General features: G+C 37.3%; 1 protein-coding gene across 2 annotated transcripts in view; it reads right to left on the bottom strand.

Moving 5' to 3' along the window:
• Window positions 1–13,368: 13,368 nt before the first annotated feature.
• The window catches only part of KCNK2 (potassium two pore domain channel subfamily K member 2), a 77,857-nt gene continuing 68,732 nt past the window's right edge, over window positions 13,369–22,493 (bottom strand). Inside the window, exon 7 of one of the 2 annotated variants that reach the window (XM_087933426.1) lies at window positions 13,369–15,680. In XM_087933426.1, coding sequence (XP_087789552.1) covers window positions 15,363–15,680 — 318 coding nt within the window. In that variant the 3' untranslated portion in view covers window positions 13,369–15,362. The remainder of the gene's footprint in view (window positions 15,681–22,493) is intronic. The other variant, XM_087933430.1, reaches the window with a different exon arrangement.

Here is a 22,493-nt window from a genome sequence, read left to right as displayed (position 1 = left end):
GACTCTCTTGCTCTGAATCTCTATCTTGTTGCGCATTCATTTCCTCCAATGACCCGTGCTGGAGCTTGGTTAAACTAGTGGTGGAGGACTTGAATATAGGAGTGAGTATAATGGTTGTGATTTGCTTGCAATCAATAACAATTTATTGTTGCTGAATGCCTATGTCTCTGTGTTTTCTTTGCAGAAGCCTTGATTATTTCTCCCTAGTAGATAGGTGCTCTTCTCATGCCAGCTAAGTGAAAGCTTTTAGTCTGCTAATCAGAATCTGCAAAACCCTCTAATTTGGAGCTAAATTCTGGTTTAATTCCAAGCTCCAGCCAAATTATCAAAAGGTCTCATTCTAACTGTGTCTACAATAGTTTTTGAGATAAATCACTTAAGAACTAGAAATAAAAGAGTATGAAGCTGAAATCTGGAGAAGGTCAAATGCTTTATACAATGACAGTATCATAGCCAGTGAAGTTAATTTGAGAAGCAATTGTTGCTAATTGGAAATAAACTAGTTACTCAAGCAGGAGCTTTTAAAATATAAATTAGAAGGTGGAAAAAGTCCAGATTCTTCTGCTTTCCCTCAGGCTTAAAACTCATGAAAATAACCTCAAGAATTACAACCTGACAGTAGTATACTTTGAATACACTGTTCTTTGAAACAATGAAAAGAATTTCTTTTATATTTCAATTTCTGTATATCATTAGCATTCACAAGAATAAAAGGAGAAATTTTCTTGGTCTTTGGATGGAATAGTATAGTATAAAATAGGAGAATATCTTATGAAGCCAATATAATAAAAATATTTTTCTAGATTACATTTCTTGGGAGTTCATAGATTTCTCTGGGAGGAACTGTGTGAAATATAAAGAAAAGAGAGAAAGGTCCTGTTAGATTCCTATAGTAGTAGACCTATTCCAACCATCTCATTCTAATTAATAGCTGTAGGCCCTATAATTCTATAGAGCTCTTTTTGTGCTATTAGTAAAAGCTGCACTGAAAATAATAATTAAAACCCTAATGTTTGCCATTTGTGTCAAATCCCTGGGAGGACTGAAAGCAGGGAGAATATTGAAATCAAAACAATACCTTTACACTATAGTGATTCTTGCATCAGGCCAATAGTAGCTGACCATAAATCATTCCAACCAAAAATTGGGGCGCATGTGGGATTATTTGGTGATGGACAAGAAGACTGTACTTTTCATTCAACCTATTGCTTCTAAGTCTTTTATCTGAGCTGCACTACTTGGTTGACCTAGTCTATCATGAACTTACTTATTCAGTGGAAGACATCAACAAGATCATTATTTATGCTTCAATCCCTTCAATTCCATAAAGGAAGAAATATCATTAACCTTATGGATATTGCATAGATAGATGATAGATAGATAGATAGATAGATAGATAGATAGATAGATAGATAGATAGATAGATAGATGGATGATAGAAAGAAAGAAAGAAAGAAAGAAAGAAAGAAAGAAAGAAAGAAAGAAAGAAAGAAAGAAAGAAAGAAAGAAAGAAAGAAAGAATTCTTTATTAGCCAAGTGTGATTGGACATACAAGGAATTTGTCTTGGTGCAAATGCTTTCCATGTACATAAAAGAAAATATATATTTGTCAGAGTCAAGAACCATAAGGTACTTAATAATAATCATAGGGTACAATGGGGTTCCTTTTATGCTGAATCACATTTCACATTCAGGGCTTGAGTAATGTTTGATCACTCCTGGAACAATGTAAAATGAATGAGAACATATTGAGAGCGCCAGTTTTGTTTGAGAGAATAGGTAAGAGATTAGGTCACTGGAAAGCAACCAGGAGGAACTGTGGTGTCTACAAAACTATGATAGAATTTCACTTTGTAAGACTATCTTAGAATCTTTTGCAATACTTACCTTAGCAGGAACTGTGTGGTGGGGATTTCATTTCTGTAATCTATCTTAATTATAGAGATCAGAGAAAATCACTTTAGGTCCTACAAAATAGACAAAAGTAGATGATAAGCTGTCAGCAGTAAAGGCAGGAAACATAAAAAGCCTAATTAAGTGGCTCTTAGTGAGGAGACTGAAAACATTTTCCTCACATGGTGAAAATCTGTTCATTAGCATAAGGCGTTTTTCCTTTTTGAATTCTTTTCGTTTTCAATTTTTTTTAAATTGATGAATCTAAAATGAAAACAAATATAAGATTTTAACTGTTAGCTGCCCAGAGTCATGTATATGAGTAGCCATATACAATTTAGATACTTAGATAGTTACTTAGACCAGGGGTCTTCAAACTTGACAGCTTTAAGACTTGTGGAGTTCATCTCACAGAATTCCTCCTCCAGCCATGTTAGCTCAGGAATTCTGGTCTTAAATTTGCCAAGTTTGAAGACCCTTGACAGACAAACAGACAGACTAACTGACAGACCAGTATTACTTAAATATTACTTTCTGGTAACTTCCATAGCATTCCTCAATCTCTCAGGAATCCTTAGAGCTTACCTTTAAATATGACCATTCCTGCTTTCTTTTCCCATTTCTCTCCAAGTAATTAGAAATAATTTTCTCTCCCAGCCCTTGATTTTGCCATGTGTGACCGGAGACTCTTCAGCTGCAATCTGATGAAATCCTATCTGGGAGCCTCATTGAACAGTTTTCTTATAGTGATTTCTTAAAGCTTTTCTCAATCTCAGCTACTTTAAGAGGTGTGGACTTCAAACTCCCAGGTTCTTCAACCCATTCTGACTGCAGAATTCTGGGAGAAAAGTCACATATCTTAAAGTTGTATGGGTTAAAAAATGCTGATTTAATAGACAAACTGTAAATGTTGATAGGGAATAATATATATGTGTGTGTGTGTGTGTGTGTGTGTGTGTGTGGTGTGCTCTGTCATTCACAGGAATCAATCACAGGAATTAAAGCATGCTTAAATTTGGTGAGCCAAAGCACTTATAACTGTAATATCCCACTTATAACTATGTAATATGAAGCTTACACTTTTAAGCAACAGTGTATGAATCCCCCTGTGAAAATTCTTGGCACATTGAAAAATGATTAGAATAATTTAATAAAGGGAAAAGGAAAGCAACTGTTTCTCAAACAAGATATACAACCTGCTAACATTGCTAAACTATAATCCCAGTGAAAGCTCTTAAAGCTTAGAAATTTGTGTTAATCACATGGCCAGATCGAGGACTGAAATATCAAGCTTGTTTGCTAAGGTCTTCACAGAGCAATTAATATATCAATTTCAATTTTTAAGAGCTAACATCCAAGAATAAAATTCTTCTCCATTCTAAGCCAATTTTTAAATGCTAACTGCTCAACTGCTTTTAGATTCTGAACTTCTAGCCACATGGAGACATATGTGTTCTGTACCATTTCCATTGGCTTGGCAAGGCAGAAGGGTTTGGTGACTATGTGGGATTCTCTACTGCAAAGCCAAGCATCTGCTGTTGCATTAGGTTCCTAGGATGTCTCACTGCTGAGTGAAAGTGTGAAATACGAACAAAATGGATTGAGGAAAGGCTTACTCAGATTAGACAGGGGTTTCTTTTTACAATATCCAACCATTACCTATCAAAATTGCAATTGCAATTGTGAGCAAGAGAGTGGATGTCACCAGAACTGATTGTATACATACACTGTAAAATATCAGTCAGTTCTTGGCAGGGATAATGTTTCTGCTTGACTGGTTTTTGTTCTTTTCCCTCTGCTATTTTCTCTCTACAACTCCTGATTTTCAGGATCATCTCAACTTTCTACTGCCAATCTGGTGTCTCTAACAGAATCCTAATTCTGCATAAGATTTCATTGCTCTCTCAAAGTTAAATGAAAATGAACAAATCTCATTGTTTCAAGTAGGTCTTCTTTATCCAGCTCAGAATCATCTTAATAAATGCCTTATGTCTCCCCCAGAGCCATCTTCTCCTCCTCCTCCTCCTCCTCATATATTTTCCAAATCTTTGGTTTAACCTTGAAATAAATTATGGTCAACATTCTAGTCATTAGCCCCGCATTAACTTCTGCAGTTTACCCCATTGACAGTTTGACCTGAGCTTTCTTAGACACAGATTGGCTTTATTTTATTATGAGACACATTAAGATTGATTCATACCATAAAAGTGGCATTCTAATATATTTTAAATGATCATAGTAATTTCTCTGAATCAGATACACCTTCAAAAACCACTGCACTAGCTTGTGACAGGATTTTGTGTCAAAAAACTTGTTCTTAATTTTAAAGTGCACCAAATATATGTTTGTGTAAATGACCCCTTATTTAATCATTCACCATTCCTTTCCTTGAAATCTGCCATAAAAATATTGGGAATTCAATATGTGAGCTGGCCATCAAGCAAATGAGGAAAATGACCTTATTAATATGTGCATTCTTTGAGTTAGTCTTGACTCTAGACAACTGCCTGGATGAGTCCCTGCAGTTTTCTTGGAAAATTTTTCAGAAGGATTTTGCCATTGCTTGCTTCTTTAGGCTAAGAGGAAAGAGAGAATATGTATTCCAAATTCCAAATTCACAGCCAAAAATGTCTATGTCTATGAAGTAGAACTCATTGTCTCTTGATATCTAGCCAGGTCTACACCAAATAATTAGTAATTCCTTGACTGCTTGGGTAATGTACTAAACCATGCATTGGTTACTCATGGTTTATTCAATAAGCTACTATCAACTAAATTTACATATGACATCAAGCCCCCCAAATTGATTGCAATATCTTTAAGTGTGGACTATAAACTCAGCTTTGTGATAGCGAATTTTCTAAGCAAAATTAATGTTTTCATAAACTATTGACATCAAGAAATCTGTAGGGACATCAAAAAAAAGATAAGATGGCTGATAATGAAATGCATATACAAAAAGGCAGGGCTTCAATAATGTTATTGCAAGCCCCATATTGCTGTTTTTTTCTATCACACCCCACTGGATGTTAGTGATATCACACAAAGTGGAGCATTCCAAAACTTGTAGCCTACTTATGGTTGCCTGATAAGTATTTGAGCAAAAGAAGGACAACATATTTCATAGTTCCAGAGAGAAGGAAGACCAGGATGACACTACTGGATATCCTAGTAAGTTTTGATATACAGTAAATAGGCTCATACTCAAGTTTAGTTATTTATAATATTTTAGTGGATAATGCTGTTCTAAATTGGTATTTACTTTCACTGTAATTCACTGTGGATTTGAAAGCTAAAGCACTTTCTCTGTTTTTGTTTAAAAATTTCATGATAGTATACATAATAGATTTTCTGATAAAATCACTGTGGATTTTCACCATAACATTTTGATAAACATTTCCTCAATTACTAAAATCACTGGTTGTTACTCTGGTGACATTGTTAAAATCAGGAATAGCTTAAATTTTAAAAAGTGCTCTTCTTTATAAAATAAAATAAATAGGAAAAATAACAATAATTCTGAGTCAGAAATTGTAGCTTTAAAATCTGTCCTATTATTCCTGTTTTTCTCTGTTTCTTCAATTTCTTCCATTCATTTATTTGGTTGCCTTCATTGCTTCAAACACATATTACTCACCAGAAGATATTCTTGTAAATTCCTTCTTTCTAGATCCTAATTATTACCAAGCCGTCTGGCTAGACTGCAAGCATTGTTTCTTCCTCTGCTTTTCCCTTCTGAGAAAATTATTATCTAAGATTGTCTTATGGCCTTTGAAGACTGAACAGGACTTTTTGAACAATTCCAAGGTTACAAGGACATATACATTCATTATGTTTCACAGAGTGGGCTGGAAATTAGAAACAGAATGTTTGAAAGAGGCACATTTGGCTTAATACCCATATTTACATAATATATTGTCTGATTAAGAATAAACTGTGTAGAATTAATGCAAAACTCTCCTGTGACATTTAAAAGAAAACATCTTTCTGCTGAATAGAAACATGTTTCAGAGAGAGATGGTGTTATGTGTCATATGTCTGGTTTCTTCTTTATAATTAACATGAAGCTGGTTGAGTTACACAATAGCCACAATGTCATATAAATTGAAATGGTTTGGATTGATAGAAGTTCCATCTTGTGGTCTCGTTGCTGCTGGTGAAGAAATAGACAAAGTGGCATCTCATCAAAATAGAAATTTTACTGGAAAGAAAGAAAGATGATGTTGGAGAACAGTTTTGTTTCATGTATTCCTTTAATCTTGTAGATATTTTTAAAAATCATAAAATAATTAACAACGGGTTGACAATTCTGTTTCCATTGTTCCAGTCAAAGCCTTTTTTTCCTTTCTGAAGGCTTAAATTATGGCAAAAATTCCAATTCACGAAAATCGTCTTCTCTGTACACGCGCATCAAAAAAAACCTTACCATGTTTCCATTTGTACAACTACTTATGCTAGGTAGAATTTGGAATTGCCATTTTGGGTCTCCTGTTTCCCTGTTTTACTTCTCTCATCTCAAGTAAGGTTGCAATTGGGAACAAGGAAAACATTCCTCAATATCAAGTCAGACTTGAATTCTGAATTCTGCTGTTCTTTTCTTGAAAGCAGCAACCACACTGAGATTTGTATGGAAACAGAATCATTAGTGCATTTGGCATTATACATTTATTTCCACCACTAAAGATTGGTTCCAGTAAAGCAATGCACACTTGAAGATAGTAAGCTATCTTATATATATGTATAGGTTTGGTGCATTGTTATAAATTACTCTGTTGCTTACATGGTATTTCTAGACAACCATCTAATTACATGACAAATCTAAGCAATCTTTCTAGAATATCTGAGGGCATTCTACTTTGGATGTTTGACCATACTATCAGGATGAATGACCTTTTATAGTTCTTCAGGGGCCCACATCTTGCAAAGAAAGAAGACAATCTGATTGCTACCTGTAGCTAAATTTAATCAAAAGGTTGGTTTCTTTTTTTCCCCACAAAATATTGGACTTGGATAACCTTCTGTCCTTGCCTTTGTCTCCTAACTACTTTGGATTTTGGATAACTTGGGGTTTAAGGTATCCAGAGCCTGCCCAGTTCAAATTAATGAAGAGCATTCTATTATTTTTCTGAGCCCCCTGTACTATCTCTTTTAAAGATGCCACATTTCTGTGTTTCTTGGATATCTATGTAAGCACGTGAGTTTACACTCATTAGCTCATATGAAAGAGGAGGTTGAGATCCATCTGTTTGATAGATTCAAAGGAAAAGTGCAGTACAATTAGAAAGTCTGTACCAGTTGTGATTATTATCTTTCCATATCCATCCTTCTTCCAGCACAGTCTTATTTAAATCTCTAGGCACTCAGTATTTGGATTGAGGCTTCTTTTTTTTTTTTTTGTCTTTTATTCTCATTCTCATTCATTTTTTATGACTTGGCTGAATTAATAACAGTATCCCAGTGAAGAAAAGTGGCAGAGAAGTTCATGCTGAAGTCCTGCCTCAGGGAGATGTACAGTGAAAGGGAACCATTTCCATTTGGAAGAGTTAACAGGGAGCCTTCCATGCAAACAGCAGATCCTAAGGCATATTTCTACATACTTGATCCAAATCATTTGCTTCTAGTGTGCCAGGATGTTTCTTTGAAAAATGTCACAACCAGGACATAACAGCCAAAGCAGAGGGTGTCTCATCTCACAACCATTAAGTCATCATGATGCCATAATAATAATAATTTATCAGCATATCAGAAACACACAAAAAGAGCTGTTTGAAAAATATTTCCATCTCTTGTGGAAGTGGTGATCTCTCTCATTCATATATAAGTGATAAAAATCTATGTGCAAATGAGAAAGTGTATCCAGCATTTTCAATCTGTTTTCATTCCTGGATTTACTGTATAACAACCACTCTTATCCATAACTTGGTGGATGAGATAGCAGATCAGGTAAGGAACCTGGCTAAGGAAAAGCAGTGTTGTGGTCTTAAAATCTATCTATCTTGACACCAAGATTGGGTATATCACATCCATTATTTGGGCGCTGCTTTTGAGCAGCTGAGATATGTGTGCCTATATATCAATTTGAGCTGTAGAGATAAGGTTGGGATTCTGCTACCCTACCAGCTATTCTGCTGCTCGGGGGGACCCCCAGATTGATGGAGCTGGTATCCAATGTATTGGTGGAAATCCCTTGGCTTTTATTTTCAAGATATTTCGGTTACACTCTGGAGCTCTGAGCACAATATGAAGTGATATTTTGAGTCTAAAAAGTCCTTTGTGGCTTGGAAGCTGGATACCTATAGGACTATTACAGCCCAGCTTGTTAAAGCATTGAGGGGGAAAACACTACATGGCCTCACACTCTAGGCAAAGGGCCAGATTTAGGCTGGTGCCAACTCCGCCCCTACTTCCAAATCATTCAAATAAATGCAAATATTTGCACTGGCAGGCAGTGGTGCCATCAATTATATATCCTTGAGCCAACATTGCTTCCAGGAGACGAAAGGAATAGAGGCTGAAAAACACATTTTCTCAACCAGTGTTGTGGAGTTATCTTTCCACAGAGATGAAGCCAACCCAGAAAGTTATTAAAAATTGAATTTTCTGAAGAGTAACCCAGAGGGTGTTTTTTTTTATATATCTGCTGCTCTTTCCTTTTGAATTTTAAATGGTTACTACACAACCCATGTTTTGTTGGTTCATTGTTTCAAGATATTTCCTTATCTAAGCTAATCAAACCAATCATGGTACAGTTGTGGAAAGGAAAGGAAAGGAAAGGAAAGGAAAGGAAAGGAAAGGAAAGGAAAGGAAAGGAAAGGAAAGGAAAGGAAAGGAAAAGGCTATAAAATTTAGTTAATTCCTTAGAACATATTGCAAAGGGCAATAAAGTAACAATCAATTCATGATATATGAAACACATTTCCAAGTAAATAAATCAACTGATGTAATTTGATTTCCACCTTTCCTCCCCCTTCTATAACATCTCAACTCAATAAAACTTACTTTAGAGGATCTCTTAATCTTCAAAAATGGATCTGAGAGCTTCTGCAAGAAGTTTTTAAATAAAGTAAAGTGACCACGGATTCCATGCATCGTGTTACCTATGGACCTGTATTATAATTACTGTATATCATATATAATTTTAGCAGAGTTTATACAGTACTTTCTTTACCAGAAAAAAAGATACAGAATGTAATATCAATGAATAAGATATGAGTGTCAGTTGGAAGGAGAAATAATTCAATCACATTGTCTAGAAAATTTGATTTTGTTCATTTCTGACATATGTCTGTTGTGACACTGTGATGGAGCAAAATGTCTTTCTCTGTAAAGATGCAGTCACCTGAGTGTATAGATTTAATACAATTCTATATTTAGTTTACTGCTACAATTTATAAGATTAATGCATAACTGTCAAACCTGATTTTAATGAACAGTTGCAGTCCTGCCTATATCCTGCACAACAATTTACTTCAGGACATATCTAGCTTACTTATTTAATTTATAAGAATTTGTTAAGATAACATGGTAACAGAAAAAAAATGGAAATTCATTTGGTGATTTTATTTTTTGATCATTTATTTCAAGCAAAAGCTGGGTAGTCATTACCAAAGAGAAAATATAATATTGTAAGCAGTTTCAGAAATCCAATCAGTTGATATCTGGAACAAGAAATTAGTGACAAGAATAGTTTTTCCCCCATGTGAAACTGGATATTTTCTTCCCTTACTGATATTTTTGTGGGGAAAGCATTACACCAGGGGTGTCAAACTGAAGACCTAAGGGCCAGATCCAGCCTGCAGGGTGCTTAGATCTGGTCAGTGGGGCCATTCTGGAAACAGTGAAGCCTGGCTTGTGGCCCTCTTGAGCTCCATTTTTGCTGGCAGAGGGTCAAAGGAGGCCATTGCAACCAAATATGGAGCCCAGGAAGGCCACAGGCGGCCCTTCTGAGCTCCCTTTTCATTGGCAGATGATTGCAGGAAGCTGTCGCAATTGAAAATGGAGCTCAGGAGCTCATTTTTGCTGGCAGAGCACTTGGGCTACTACAGGCACTCCCGACACAAGTGATGCTGAGCTGGCCATGCCCACCTTGGCCATGCCCATCCCGGCCCCCCAAGGTCAAACACCACCCTGATGTGGCCCTCAATGAAATCAAGTTTGACACCCATGCATTACACATTTCAACAAGTGTTAAAATCCTGAAATCTGTCCCTATTGGCTTCTGAACAGTGATTCATATTTTGATAATCACTATCCTAGTCAAGATTATAGCATAATCTACATGGTGATTCAGTGTCTGGAATTTGCAGTTAATATAAAATGAGGAAGCTAGACTGCTAACCATTTCAAGTTCATATGGATCCCAGAATGACTGGATGGGTGATTTTCCCTCACGGCAGTTGAAAACATGTTCGGCTGAGAATTTTCTCCAGATCACATCTACATTGAGGGTATCCTGTACGTGTGGATTATGGGGCTGTCCCTTTGTTGCCTGTATATTATGTCATTTGTACTTTCTCTTATGATGAGCTAGATACAAACTGCAGGGATTGTGAAAATGGCCTTTTCTGCTTTCAAGTCAGTGGAGCCATCCTTAAGTGTTATTGTGGAGAGAGAATAGCCAAGAAATTAAATCCTTTCCCATCCTTTTCCTTAAAAATTGAACTAGCCAATAGCACTGGTTCTTAATTGAAAAAGAACAGTGAAACAATGGAATTAAGATTAAATGTAAACGTATTAAACTAATAATAACAGGAACAGCAACCAGCTTTAGAACTGACAATGAAGATATTGAAGCAGTGGACAGTGTCAGCCCTCCCAGGGAAATGTGATTAGATGAACTAATTCTACTTTATTGTACAAGTATATCAACAGAATCCTGCAAATCTGGTGTTAGACTGTCACATTTAAACCATCTGAACAATTAGGGCAGGACTTTCCTAAGTTTCTTTCCTTGACTGTTAAGCCACTGGGGGTTCCTGACTCTCTTGTCTTATTGGGGTTTTTTGGGCAGCATCTCTTTCTCTTGTTCTCCAAGGCCATCCACTCATTCCATTACAGACTGCTTCCCTAGGAGCAACCATGAACGGGAATGTAACAAACAGTTAAGAAATACACCACACACTAACACTTGGTGGGATAGCCATGAAGGACATGAAAAATATATGATGGATCTATACCTAAAACATCAGAATCATGCAGGTGATGGTTTTCCCAGTGACAAAATTGAAGCTATGAAAGTAAAAACTCGAGTTTGGAGGAGCAGAACAGAGAGAATATTAATGCTATTGAATGTTGATGTTGGAGAAGGTTGCATGGATAGCCAAGGAAAGAAAAAAAATAGATCATAGAACAAGTCCAAATTCTCATTTTTCACTACCACTCCTTTAGTTCATAAATTATGGACTGCTATGGTCATATCTGCTATGCCATATCTGCTATGGTCCTATAATTCTTCCACCTCAATCTTTATTTCAGAAATAATCTTTTGAGCCTTGTCTATCTCAAGGATGCTTCTCTTAGCTATGGCATTTCCTTAAATTGTTTATTCATTTTCTCTGCCATAATTGCCAAGTTTTAGATATCCCCACAGCATGTTACTCCCATTCTGTCTTTAGTTCTTTTTTTAAAGTTGTTTTATTAATTGTACCTCCTTATCAGGTGTCTGTCCTTGGATGTGGACAGTGTTTTCCTCTATTGCTATTTTTCATTAGGGGAAGTCTCCTCAAACTTCTTTGAGTCTTCCAAATAAGCTTTGATCTGCTTTCCTTTGCAAAGTTTCTTAGCACACTATTTAATAAGATACTTAATAAGGGGAACTGGCTATATTAAAGGAAATAACTGGATCAGTAAAGAGCAGAAAAAAACTCAGTACACCACCCTCATCAGTATCTAGCCTTCTTCAGATTTCTCACTTGGGGCAAAGGTAACCAAGCTCAAATTATCATATTTTGGATAAGTTAGGTGAAGATTTAACTCCCTTGAGAAGCCTAAAAAGCTGGGAAGATGGAAAGAAAGGAGATTTTAAATATCTTAGAGAAATAGTAATATGATTCTGAATCTTCTTGCATATACATGAATATGATGCTGCACAGTGGCTCAATGGTTAAGACCCTGGGCTTATCAGCCAAAAAGCTAGCAAGTTGGATTTGAGACCCAAGCACCATGTGATGGGTAGAGCTCCCATCCTTGCGCCAAGTCCTACCAACCTAGAAGTTCAAAAGCATGAAAATGCAAGTAGATAAATAGGTACCACTTTGATGGGAAGGTAACAGCGCTCCATAACATTGTGCTGGCCACATGACCACTGAAATCTCTTTGGACAGCGCTGGCTCAATGTCCTTGAAATGGAGATGAACACTGCTCCCTATAGTTGGCAATGAGTAGTGGAATAAAATCCACAGGAACTCCTTTACCTTTATATAGGTAGTCCTTGACTTACAACCACAATTGAATCAAATGCATAGGTACAGTATATGTGGTACCTTGCTTAATAGTAGTAACTGTGAGACAGATCTCGGAGTCCTAGTGGACAGCCATTTAAATATGAGCCAGCAGTGTGCAGCAGCTGCCCAAAAAGCCAACACAGTTCTAGGCTGCATAAACAGAGGGATAGAATCAAGATCATGTGAAGTGTTAATACCACTTTATGATGCTTTGGTAAGGCCACACTTGGAATACTGCATTCAGTTTTGGACACCATGATATAAAAAAGATATTGAGACTCTAGAAAGAGTGCAGAGAAGAGCAACAAAAATGATTAGGGGACTGGAGGCTAAAACATATGAAGAATGGTTGTAGGAACTGGGTATGTCTAGTCTAATTAAAAGAAGGACCAGGAGTGACATCAGTGGTGGGAGTCAAATAATTTAACAACCGGTTCTCTGCCGTAATGATTTCTTCCATCAACCAGTTCACCAAACTGCTCAGAAAGTTAACAACTAGTTCTCCCGAACAGATGCGAAGTGGTTGAATCCCACCACTAAGTGACATGATAGCAATGTTCCAATAACTCAGGGGCTGACACAAAGAAGATGGAGTCAAGCTATTCTCCAAAGCACCTGAGGGCAGGACAAGAAGCAATGGGTGGAAACTAATCAAGGAGAGAAGCAACTTAGAACTAAGGAGACATTTCCTGACAGTTAGAACAATTAATCAGTGGAACAACTTGCCTCCAGAAGTTGTGGATGCTCCAATACTGGAAGTTTTAAAAAAGATGTTAGATAACCATTTTGGTGTAGAGTTTCCTGCCTAGGCAGGGGGTTGGACTAGAAGACCTCCAAGGTCCCTTCCAACTCTTATTCTATTCTAAATAATTTTATTACAACTAAGAAGGCTAAAATTGGGTATAGAAATCATCAAAATTTGAGAGCTCCCCTGTCCTGATTTTATAGAAGTTTTCCCAGCATTAAAGTTGCCACAAGTAGGATTCATTGAAACATTTTTTAAATTAAAAACTTTATTATTTTATATTTTCATTACAATTCACAGTTTATACATGGTAAGACCATTTTTCTTACCATGTTGACATTCAGAACACTGTGCTGGGGGGCAATGGTGGTGATGGGGCCTTTTTCTTTGAAGAGCTTGGCCTGATATATATTTAATGGAACTTTACTGATCTGAGATGTACACTCTTGTTAACTCTTCACTGATTGCTATTTACACCTATAACTTAGATTTGTTAGGAAAAAAATGAAGCATTCATAAATTTAACATTCATAGTTTATACTGCTATTAATAATAATTAAAATGATAAGGATATGTTATTTAATCCAATTGAAGTCCCATTTTGTATTAAATACTCAGAGCCAAGAGCGAAGGCCTCAAATAGCTCTGTCAGTGTAAGCTCCTGTGATTTCAGAGGAGTCTTGCACCTTAAGTTATGCTTTGAGGATCAGGCTGCCTATTAATCTTTTAAGGGGTATTTATATACAGCCATGTTTCAATAGAATAAAATGTTTAAAAACAATTTAAAAGACAAGCCATTGCATTCCATTCCATTATTTTAAATTTTGCATTCCTTCTGAATCTCATACACACACTTAGAAACAGAAGACACAAGAGGCTATAAAATTAAGTTGTTTTCTTTTAAAACAATCAAAGAAAGACTAAGGATTGGTTTCAGATCTGCGTTATCAGCCTATTATAACCAACCAAGAACCATCTATTTAATTATACTCTGTGCTATTGATCAACTATTTCCATGTCTGCATTTGTCTTCAGCTACCATCTACTGTATACCCTTGGTGTTGAAAGTCACAGTGATGCCAGTTTAAATTGCATTCCTACTTTTATTCCCAGCTGCAGTGGGTAAAAATGTAGGATGTAACATTCAAGGAAAGCAATCCAGCAGGCACGATCCCTGTGCTAAGTGAGTTTCTAACATGACACAGATAAAACAAACAAACAGGGGGGGAGGAAATGAATGCTTTTCTGCCAGCAGCACTGCATTTACTAGTAGCTGACCTGCTGCTGATTCAGGATTGGTCTGCATTCTTTATATGCAAAAGAATCTATTGCACCAAGATGTATCTCTTGTCAGATAATTTAATAACACGCAACTGAAGATTTTTGGTACATGGTGCATGGCTACGAAAGGATGAGTAGAGTTTAAATAATGAGACCTGACATGGATCCATAAATTCTACATATCAATTGAGTGTACATGTATTATCTGCACCTGAGTTTTTAAAAAAAATTATAGGGGACACCTTTTGCAACCCTTATAATTGCAGTGCCTTTAAAGCTAGATTAGAAGTGGCATTTTGATGTCCTTGATTTGGCATATTTCTTAACGCTGGTATCCTTGGCTTCAGACATCCTTAAAACATGGTTGGGGGAGGGCAAGAGGAAATATAAACATGAGATATTGGACTCATGCAAGAACCAACAAACTAACAAAAACCCATATGAAAGATATAGAGGTTCTGTTTCTTTAAAAGATAAGGCACTGACAAAAATTTCTTAGGTAAAAGGCTGCATAAGATTTTCTTGCCATTTACATATAGATTGTAGTCCATGTATGGTCCTTTCTTAGGCGTGGCATGGTAGACCCTGAAAAGTTTAAGGACTGATCTCTCAAAGCTACATTGTTAACCTAAACCAGCATTATTCATTCGTAACGCCTTGCAGCACAACAGGAGAGATGAAGAAAAACAAAAACGAAAACCACTCTGGGCACCAATATATATATATATATATATATATATATATATATATATATATATATAGGCATTGAACATTGCTTAGTTCAGCATTTGTCAATGACCAAAGTGCCATTCATCTTGTGTCTTTCAAGAAATATAATGATGACTCCATATTGTGGGTAGATTTCTGTTGGAACTCATGCATATGATTTTTAAAAAATGCTATTGGCATCGGTTATGGACAGAGGGAAAATAATCGGACCTACAAGGTAAGTCGAAACCATAGGTGGCTTCTTATTAAAAGATCAGGCTTCAAAGTCACTGCTACTTAATGTTCTCAATCACAGCAATTTCTTCCGCTGCACAGTGAGGAGTCAAGCCATTCATATAAATGCTATCTGTCTTTGTGAGGGCAGGCAAGATATCTTTTTCACTGGTGAGGTGGTTGACAGACAAGGTTCTTTTGCAAGGAGTCAGATCTTGGCTGTGATTTACTGCCATTTCTGCAGAGAGCTTTCTTTTGATGGAGGTAGCCCGCTGGAACTTGTCATAGATCTCAACACTCAGGCGCCTCCGGGTTTCTTTGAACTCTGCGGTAACATTGGCTGTCCACTCCGCTGCATGAGCTCTGAACTCTCCCACCTAAGGAATCAGGTGGGAAGAAAGAAAGAGAGACCATTAGTACTGCGTTGCATTTTTTTATTTTAAAAAATGGTGTATGTGGATAAAGGTGCAAAAAAAGGGGAAAAAAGTGTTCAAAACCTGACAGCTACCCTTTCTAAGAGACCTTCTGTTCCTTGGCTACTTCCTTGGCTATCTAATCAGTCTCTATTTTGTTCCAATCCAAGGATTTAACCACCTCATTGCTCATCTAATAAAAAGGACACACATTGCAACATCTAAGATCTTTACCTCTAAAACATTTCGCAGCTCTTTTTATAATGTTACATAGGCCACTGAGGTGAAATTGCTTTTAAAAATTAAGGCTTGACAGCTGAGACAATCCCATCTGGAGAGGAGAGCTGAATTCCCAGCAATCCAGAGTGCATGTTATGTGTTGTTACCAGGGGAGATGCCATGGTTATTTATGGATACCCTGGCTTGTGCATGTAATAATTCCTGTGAGAGGCAACATAGGCCTTTCTATATTTAGATGGAGAAGGCTTTTAAAAGAAAAATGTCAGCTGTCGCAGTTCTATTTTTAGAGCCAGTTCCAACTGAGGATTAATGCAAGTGACAGTTTTAGTCAAGTCAGCAGAACAATTGCCAGTTTCTCCTTCCACTGCAGTATAACATTATAATGTGAAACTTACAATACACTAGAGTAAGAGGCTTCTTGGACATTAACATTTTCCAATCTGCATAAAGGGCTCAGAGGATGAATATGATGATATGAGATAAATATTTCTTTAACTAATTAAGTTCAATGACATTATGGGATGATTTGCATTATGACATTGAAAGGAAGAATCAGCAGAATCCACCCCCAAACAAAAATTGAATGTGAAACTTTCTAAACCCCAAACTCTTAGATAATACCCGGTTTCCCCCATCTTGTCAAGACAGAATTGTCTCCTCAGCTGAAATCAGTCCTGGATAACCCTCTCCCCATAAATCTTTTTGTGTGACACACGTGGGTATTTTTGCACATACAGGTAGCCCTTGCTTACTGACTGCCTCATTTAGTGACCATGCAACACTACAAAAGTGCGAAAAAACCAACTTGGTGACCAACTCTCATATTGTCTTTCACAATGACATGATGACCATTCACACACTTCACCACTGGCTTCCAACAAGCAGAGTTAATGGAGTGCACAGAAATAAAATTGTAAGTCAGAGTCACCTGATGTCTCACTTTATGATTGCAATGATTCCTTTAATGACCAAAGGGAAATGACATCACAAGCCTGTTGCAGCCATGTGATCATCAAGTTGACAATCCCAACTATGGTAATTATACAAGGATCACTTGTATTCACGTGTGGAAATGTATATCTATACACATACTGCATCCAAAAGTTATATGCCAAAGCATACCAAAACTAGCACAAAAAATAATTATTATTCATTGAAAATAATTTTCTATAAAATAAGGTAGTCCTTTTATAAAACAGATTCCTCTTTATATATATGAACTGTTCCCTTGCCCACTGAAATGGTACCTATTTATCTACTTATATTTGCATGCTTTTGAACTGCCCGGTTGGTAGGAGCTGGAGCAGGCAACGAGAGCTCACCCCGTTGCATGAGACTCAAGTCTTGGACTCAGGCTGTCAGCTTTCTGGCTGACAAATTCAGTGTCTTTAATTGCTGAGCTAGTGTCCTCATAACATCTACACACATACAGCCCAAAGTCCCCAAACATCCTGGTGGGAAAAAGAGCAAGCAAGAGCTCAATCCCATTCCAATATTTTCATCCTTCTTTGTCCCCAAATCAAAACTCATCTATCATTGCAGAGTTATCATTAATCAGTTGAATGAAGAGAAGGGCTAGGAGTGATATGATAGCAATGTTCCAATATCTAAAGGGCTGCCAGAAAGAAGAAGGGTCAACCTGTTCTTCAAAACACCTGAAGGCAGGACAAGAAACAATGAATAGAAACTATTCAAGGAGAGAATCAACCTAGAACTAAGGAGAAATTTCTGACAGTTGGAACAATTTATCAGTGGAACAATATGCCTCCAGCGGTTGTGGGTGCTCCAATATTGGGGGTTTTAAAGAAGAGATTGGACAATCATCTGTCTAAAACGCTACAGGGTTTCCTGCAGAGGGTTGGACAGAAGACCTCCAAGGTCCCTTCCAACTCTGTTATTCTGTTAACTCCAACTGGAGTCATGAATTGGCAGCCATATAAATTAGAAAAATTAATTATCCAAGATCCTGGAGACTTATTTTCTTCAGTGAGGTGTTTTGATTCAGTTACCAGGGTTTCATATTCTTATTTTCAACAAAACAAAGTACCTCTTCAAAAACATGTGTAGCCCACATGTTTCCATCAGCTCCAATTTTCATGGCTTACTACATTCAGAAAAAAGTGATAGATTGTTATCTGAATTATTTCCAAGTGAATATTTTTATAAAAAATAGAAACACTTAAATAAATTAATGTAACCATAATATTCAATCATTGACAAGCAAATAGATAACCAATGTGCACAGCCTTTTTTGTTAATTAAGTGACATGGATTAAGAAGCATTTGTTATTAAAAGACTACCTCATTTAGTTCAAAAACCAAAACCAATAGAAACATATTATGGAAATATTGCTTTTCCATACTAAATCAAAATAATAGATACTGATTAATTCTAATTAATTTATTTTCATTATACCACAAATGTTTACTCTAGTTATTTATGCACATGAATTGTTTTCAGAACTGGTTTCTTTTTTTTAATCATATCCCATTTTATGGAGTGCTTCATTCACAGAATATGATGAAAGACTCTCCTCCCTTCCTCCTTGCTGACCATAATTTCTGGATTTTGTTGCCCAGTATTAAAAAGTACTTGTACTGGAGCTTTAGCCACCTTGTCCAAGTAAGTTTATCAAAATGATTAAGTGCACAGTAAAAATGTAAGATAGCTTATGAGGCAAAGATGAGCAACCCAATCATATAACAAAAATTAAAAATTCTGTCCCTATCCCTATAGGTAGTATGCGTCTTTCTCAATCTTGGGCCCTCTACTGGAGTCTGCCAATTTGAGGGAACTGTGCAGTATCTCAGCTGTTCCTAGCACTAAACTCTTCTGGACAGAGAGCTCTGAAGTTGTTCCTGGAATCTGCTGAAACCTTTCTCCCAAATACTCCTACCACTACTGGAAATATTTCGCCCTTTACTTTCCAGACTCTCTTTAGTTCCACCTTCACACCCTGGTACTTCTCCAGATTTTTATGCTCCTTTCTGATAGTGCTGTCACTTGGCAGTTCTACATCTACCACCACTGCTGTCTTCTGGTCCTTGTCTCCTTGTATCCTACCCTGATGTCTGCCTGATTAGCCAGTATCTGCCTTTCTGGTCTGGAAATCCCACAAGATCTTAACCCTTTTATTCTCCACAACCTTCTGTGGAATCCCCTACCTGAACCTGGGAGAATGTAGTTTATAAACTGTGCAGAAGTTCCTGTACACAATGTGTGATGACCCGGGGCATGGCACAAAGGCAATGCAGTCAAATAAGCAAGAAGAGTCCCTTTATTATCTCCAACATTGCCCCCAATGTCCAGGTTACCTTCTGCTGGAGAAAAACTCTCCCGGGAACAGCCTTTAACTGGACACAATTCAGTCCAAAACAAGGTACATACAGACTGTAACTAAAAGTCCAAACAAACCAAGCTGCAGTAATTAACTTGACAGGACAGGAGAAGGACTTTGAGACTTGAAAGCATGGCAAAACTCACACAGTTGGGAAGATGCTAGGAACACAGATAAGCTAAATATACCAGATGATACCAGATAAATTCACGATTTGTTCCCAACAGCTTGCTGTGTGCAGCTTCCTCTTTTATACAATCTGTTCCCAGCTGCAGCTAATGAAGGGAATCGGGGCCTTTTGCTCTCCCATAAGCCACGCAACTCATGTTGCTCCCTTCTCCATTCCTCTCTGCGTGCCCTAGGATGAAGAGGGGGTGGACCTAGGTCTTCCTCTGAATTCCCTCTCCCTTGCTTTACCTCTTCCCTGCTCTGCCTAGCAAGACTTTGCCCTTCCCCCGTTTCTTCCACAGCTAACAGAACCACACTCCCACTTCCTGTCAGCTGTTTGGCCTCCCCCTCCGAATCAGATTCCGACAGGGGCACAACACAATGCCAACTACCTGGTTGTGCCTTTCAATATATGATGTTCCTACCTGCATGTTACAACCTGCCACTACGTGTCCCTGAGGCCTCTCTGCATAGTCTGTACCTTGGATCCTCTCTAGTGCAATCGACCCCAGCAAAAATGGTCTGGTATATAGTGCCTGTTCTTGTGTTGCTATGATCTGTGCCTCAGGGTGGCCTTTTAACCCAGCCATTTCCAGCTACTGGTAGGATTTTCCAAAGTTAGGCATCTCAGCTACTTGTAATAATGTCTGCTTTTCTGTTTACAGAATAACAGAATTAGAAGGGAACTTGGAAGTCTTGTAGTCTGACTTCCTACTTTCTAACTTCCTAGACGAGCAGGAAATCTTTCCACCATTCCAAAAATGACTATCCAATCTCTTCTTAAAAACCTACAGTGATGGCACCTACATCTCACCAATTAGTTCTCTGGATATGCATAAACAATTAAATTATTCCAAAAGTAGCATCCAAATTATGACAAATTAATTATGACAAATTGTTTTATCACAATGGGTCTCTGTAGTCTATGTAATAATAGTTTGGAAATAAAATTCTCCATAACTCTTTTAACATTACCCTAGATGCATTTAAATAGAAACAATTCATAAAGCCTATATAAGTAATGTAAAATTAATGCAAGAAACAGTAAGATTGTTTTTGGAAGAGTGATTATGTATCAGATTGAGAACAGACCTATATATAGTAGTAGTATCATTCTTTTCTGCTATATCAGAACACAATTTATAATAATAATGGTCCAGATAGATCCTCTGGACTTTCAGTAATTCTGTGTCCTAAAATGCACTACAAGGAAATGTTACATTTTCATAATGCAGCTCACTTTCCCATGGATTGATAAAGACAGAAGCTCAAAAGGCTACAAATGGAGAACAAAATAATTTTCAGACTGCCAGAGCATATAAGAAACAAACTATTGTAATTTAATTCTTCTTCCTATTATAAAATCTTTAGTGCCTGTTCAGCCTTCTTTTGTCCTTGAGGTATGACATTTTTCAAGCTACATTCAATTTTAATCTTAATTTGTAGCCTGGCAGTAACTCAGTAACTGATGCAGCATGATTGAAATACCCGTCCTTTATGTAACTGAAATTGCAACTCCAATAGTGTGCTTCAAAACTCCTCTTTTTTGTTGTGTTTTGAACAGTAATAATATTGTTTGTGCCTGCACATTATTATTTCTGCATAATGAGTGCATTCCAGAATTGCATGAGAGGGAACTTTCAGCTCCTCTTCTCCCACTTGTAGCTTTTATACTCTTAAAATGATTTGGCAGCTTAGAGAACCATCTGGAGCAAGTATACATGGAGGGCTGCAGAGGGAGAGCAAACCGTCTCCTCTCAATTCAATTCATCAGCATAAACTGGTTTTGATTATTACAGACTGGATCTCCCCATTTGTGAACATATTCTATCAATCACATTTTTGCTACTAAGTGCAGAAAAAAATGGGTCAAATATTGTATATTTTAATAAACAACCACTCCAAGCATCTAGGAACCGATCTACAAACTGTTAATTATCCTGCGAGCCGGTTCCAATGTAAGTGATATGGTTTAATGGAGGGGTGGGATTCAAAATTTTTAACAACTGGTTCTGTGGGCCTGGCTTGGTGGTCATGTGATTGGGTGGACGTGGCTTGGTGGTCATGTTATTGGCTGAGTGTGGCCAACTCAATATCACTCACATCGAGGCACGTATCTCCTTGCCTGGCCTCTCATGACTGTGAGGATGCTGCAACAGTTGTAAGTGTGAAAAATGGTCATAAGTCACTTTTTTCAGTGCCACTGTAACTTTGAATGGTCACTCCACACAAGCAAAGTAGCAGCAAAGGAAGGGGAAAAAACTCCAGAGAAGTACCTGAGACAGGAAGTCTAGTCCTTCCAAGAATGTAATAAGGGTTAACGGAGAGGCAGTTTCTGTAAGCAACACCAGAATGTTTCCTTCCTGCCTTCCTTACAGGATTCTTCTAACAACTGGTTCTCCTAACTGCTTAGAATATTAACAACCCGTTCTAGCAAACAGGTGCGAATTGGTAGAATCCCACCCGTGATTTAATGTACTGACGGTTTCAAGTACTTTGACTACAGAAGATTCAGTATTGTTAGAGAGTGGGAGTTCCCTATTGTTACAGCACTTTTTGTAAAACAGTCTTCTTAGGTAATCCTCAACAGTTCATTTAGTGACCATTCAAAGTTACAATAGCATTGAAAAAAGTGACTTATGACTGTTTTTCACATTTACGATTGTTGCATTATCCCCAAGTCACGTGATCAAAATTCAGATACTTGGCCTCTGGTTCATATTTACGATGGTTGCAGGTTCTGGAGTCAAGTCATCCCTTTTTGTAACTTGCTGTTAAGCCAAGTCAACGGGGAAGCCAGCTTCACTTAACAACTGTGTTACTAACTTAACAACTGCAGTGATTCACTTAACAACCGTGGCAGGAAAGGTTGTACAAAGGGGCAAAACTTACTTAACAAATGTTTCACTTACCAACTGAAATTTGGAGCTCAATTGTGATTGGAAGTCAAGGACTACCTATACAATTAATCAAAAATAAAGACAGTGCCCTCTCTTTCCCTCTCTCCTAGGCTTCCAGAAATTTATAAAAA

This window comes from Pseudonaja textilis, chromosome 1 (assembly GCF_049901715.1).
Source record: "Pseudonaja textilis isolate UNSWEBS1 chromosome 1, rPseTex1.2, whole genome shotgun sequence".
In the NCBI taxonomy this organism is placed as follows: Eukaryota; Metazoa; Chordata; class Lepidosauria; order Squamata; family Elapidae; genus Pseudonaja; species Pseudonaja textilis.
This window is presented reverse-complemented; position numbering and strand designations above follow the sequence as displayed.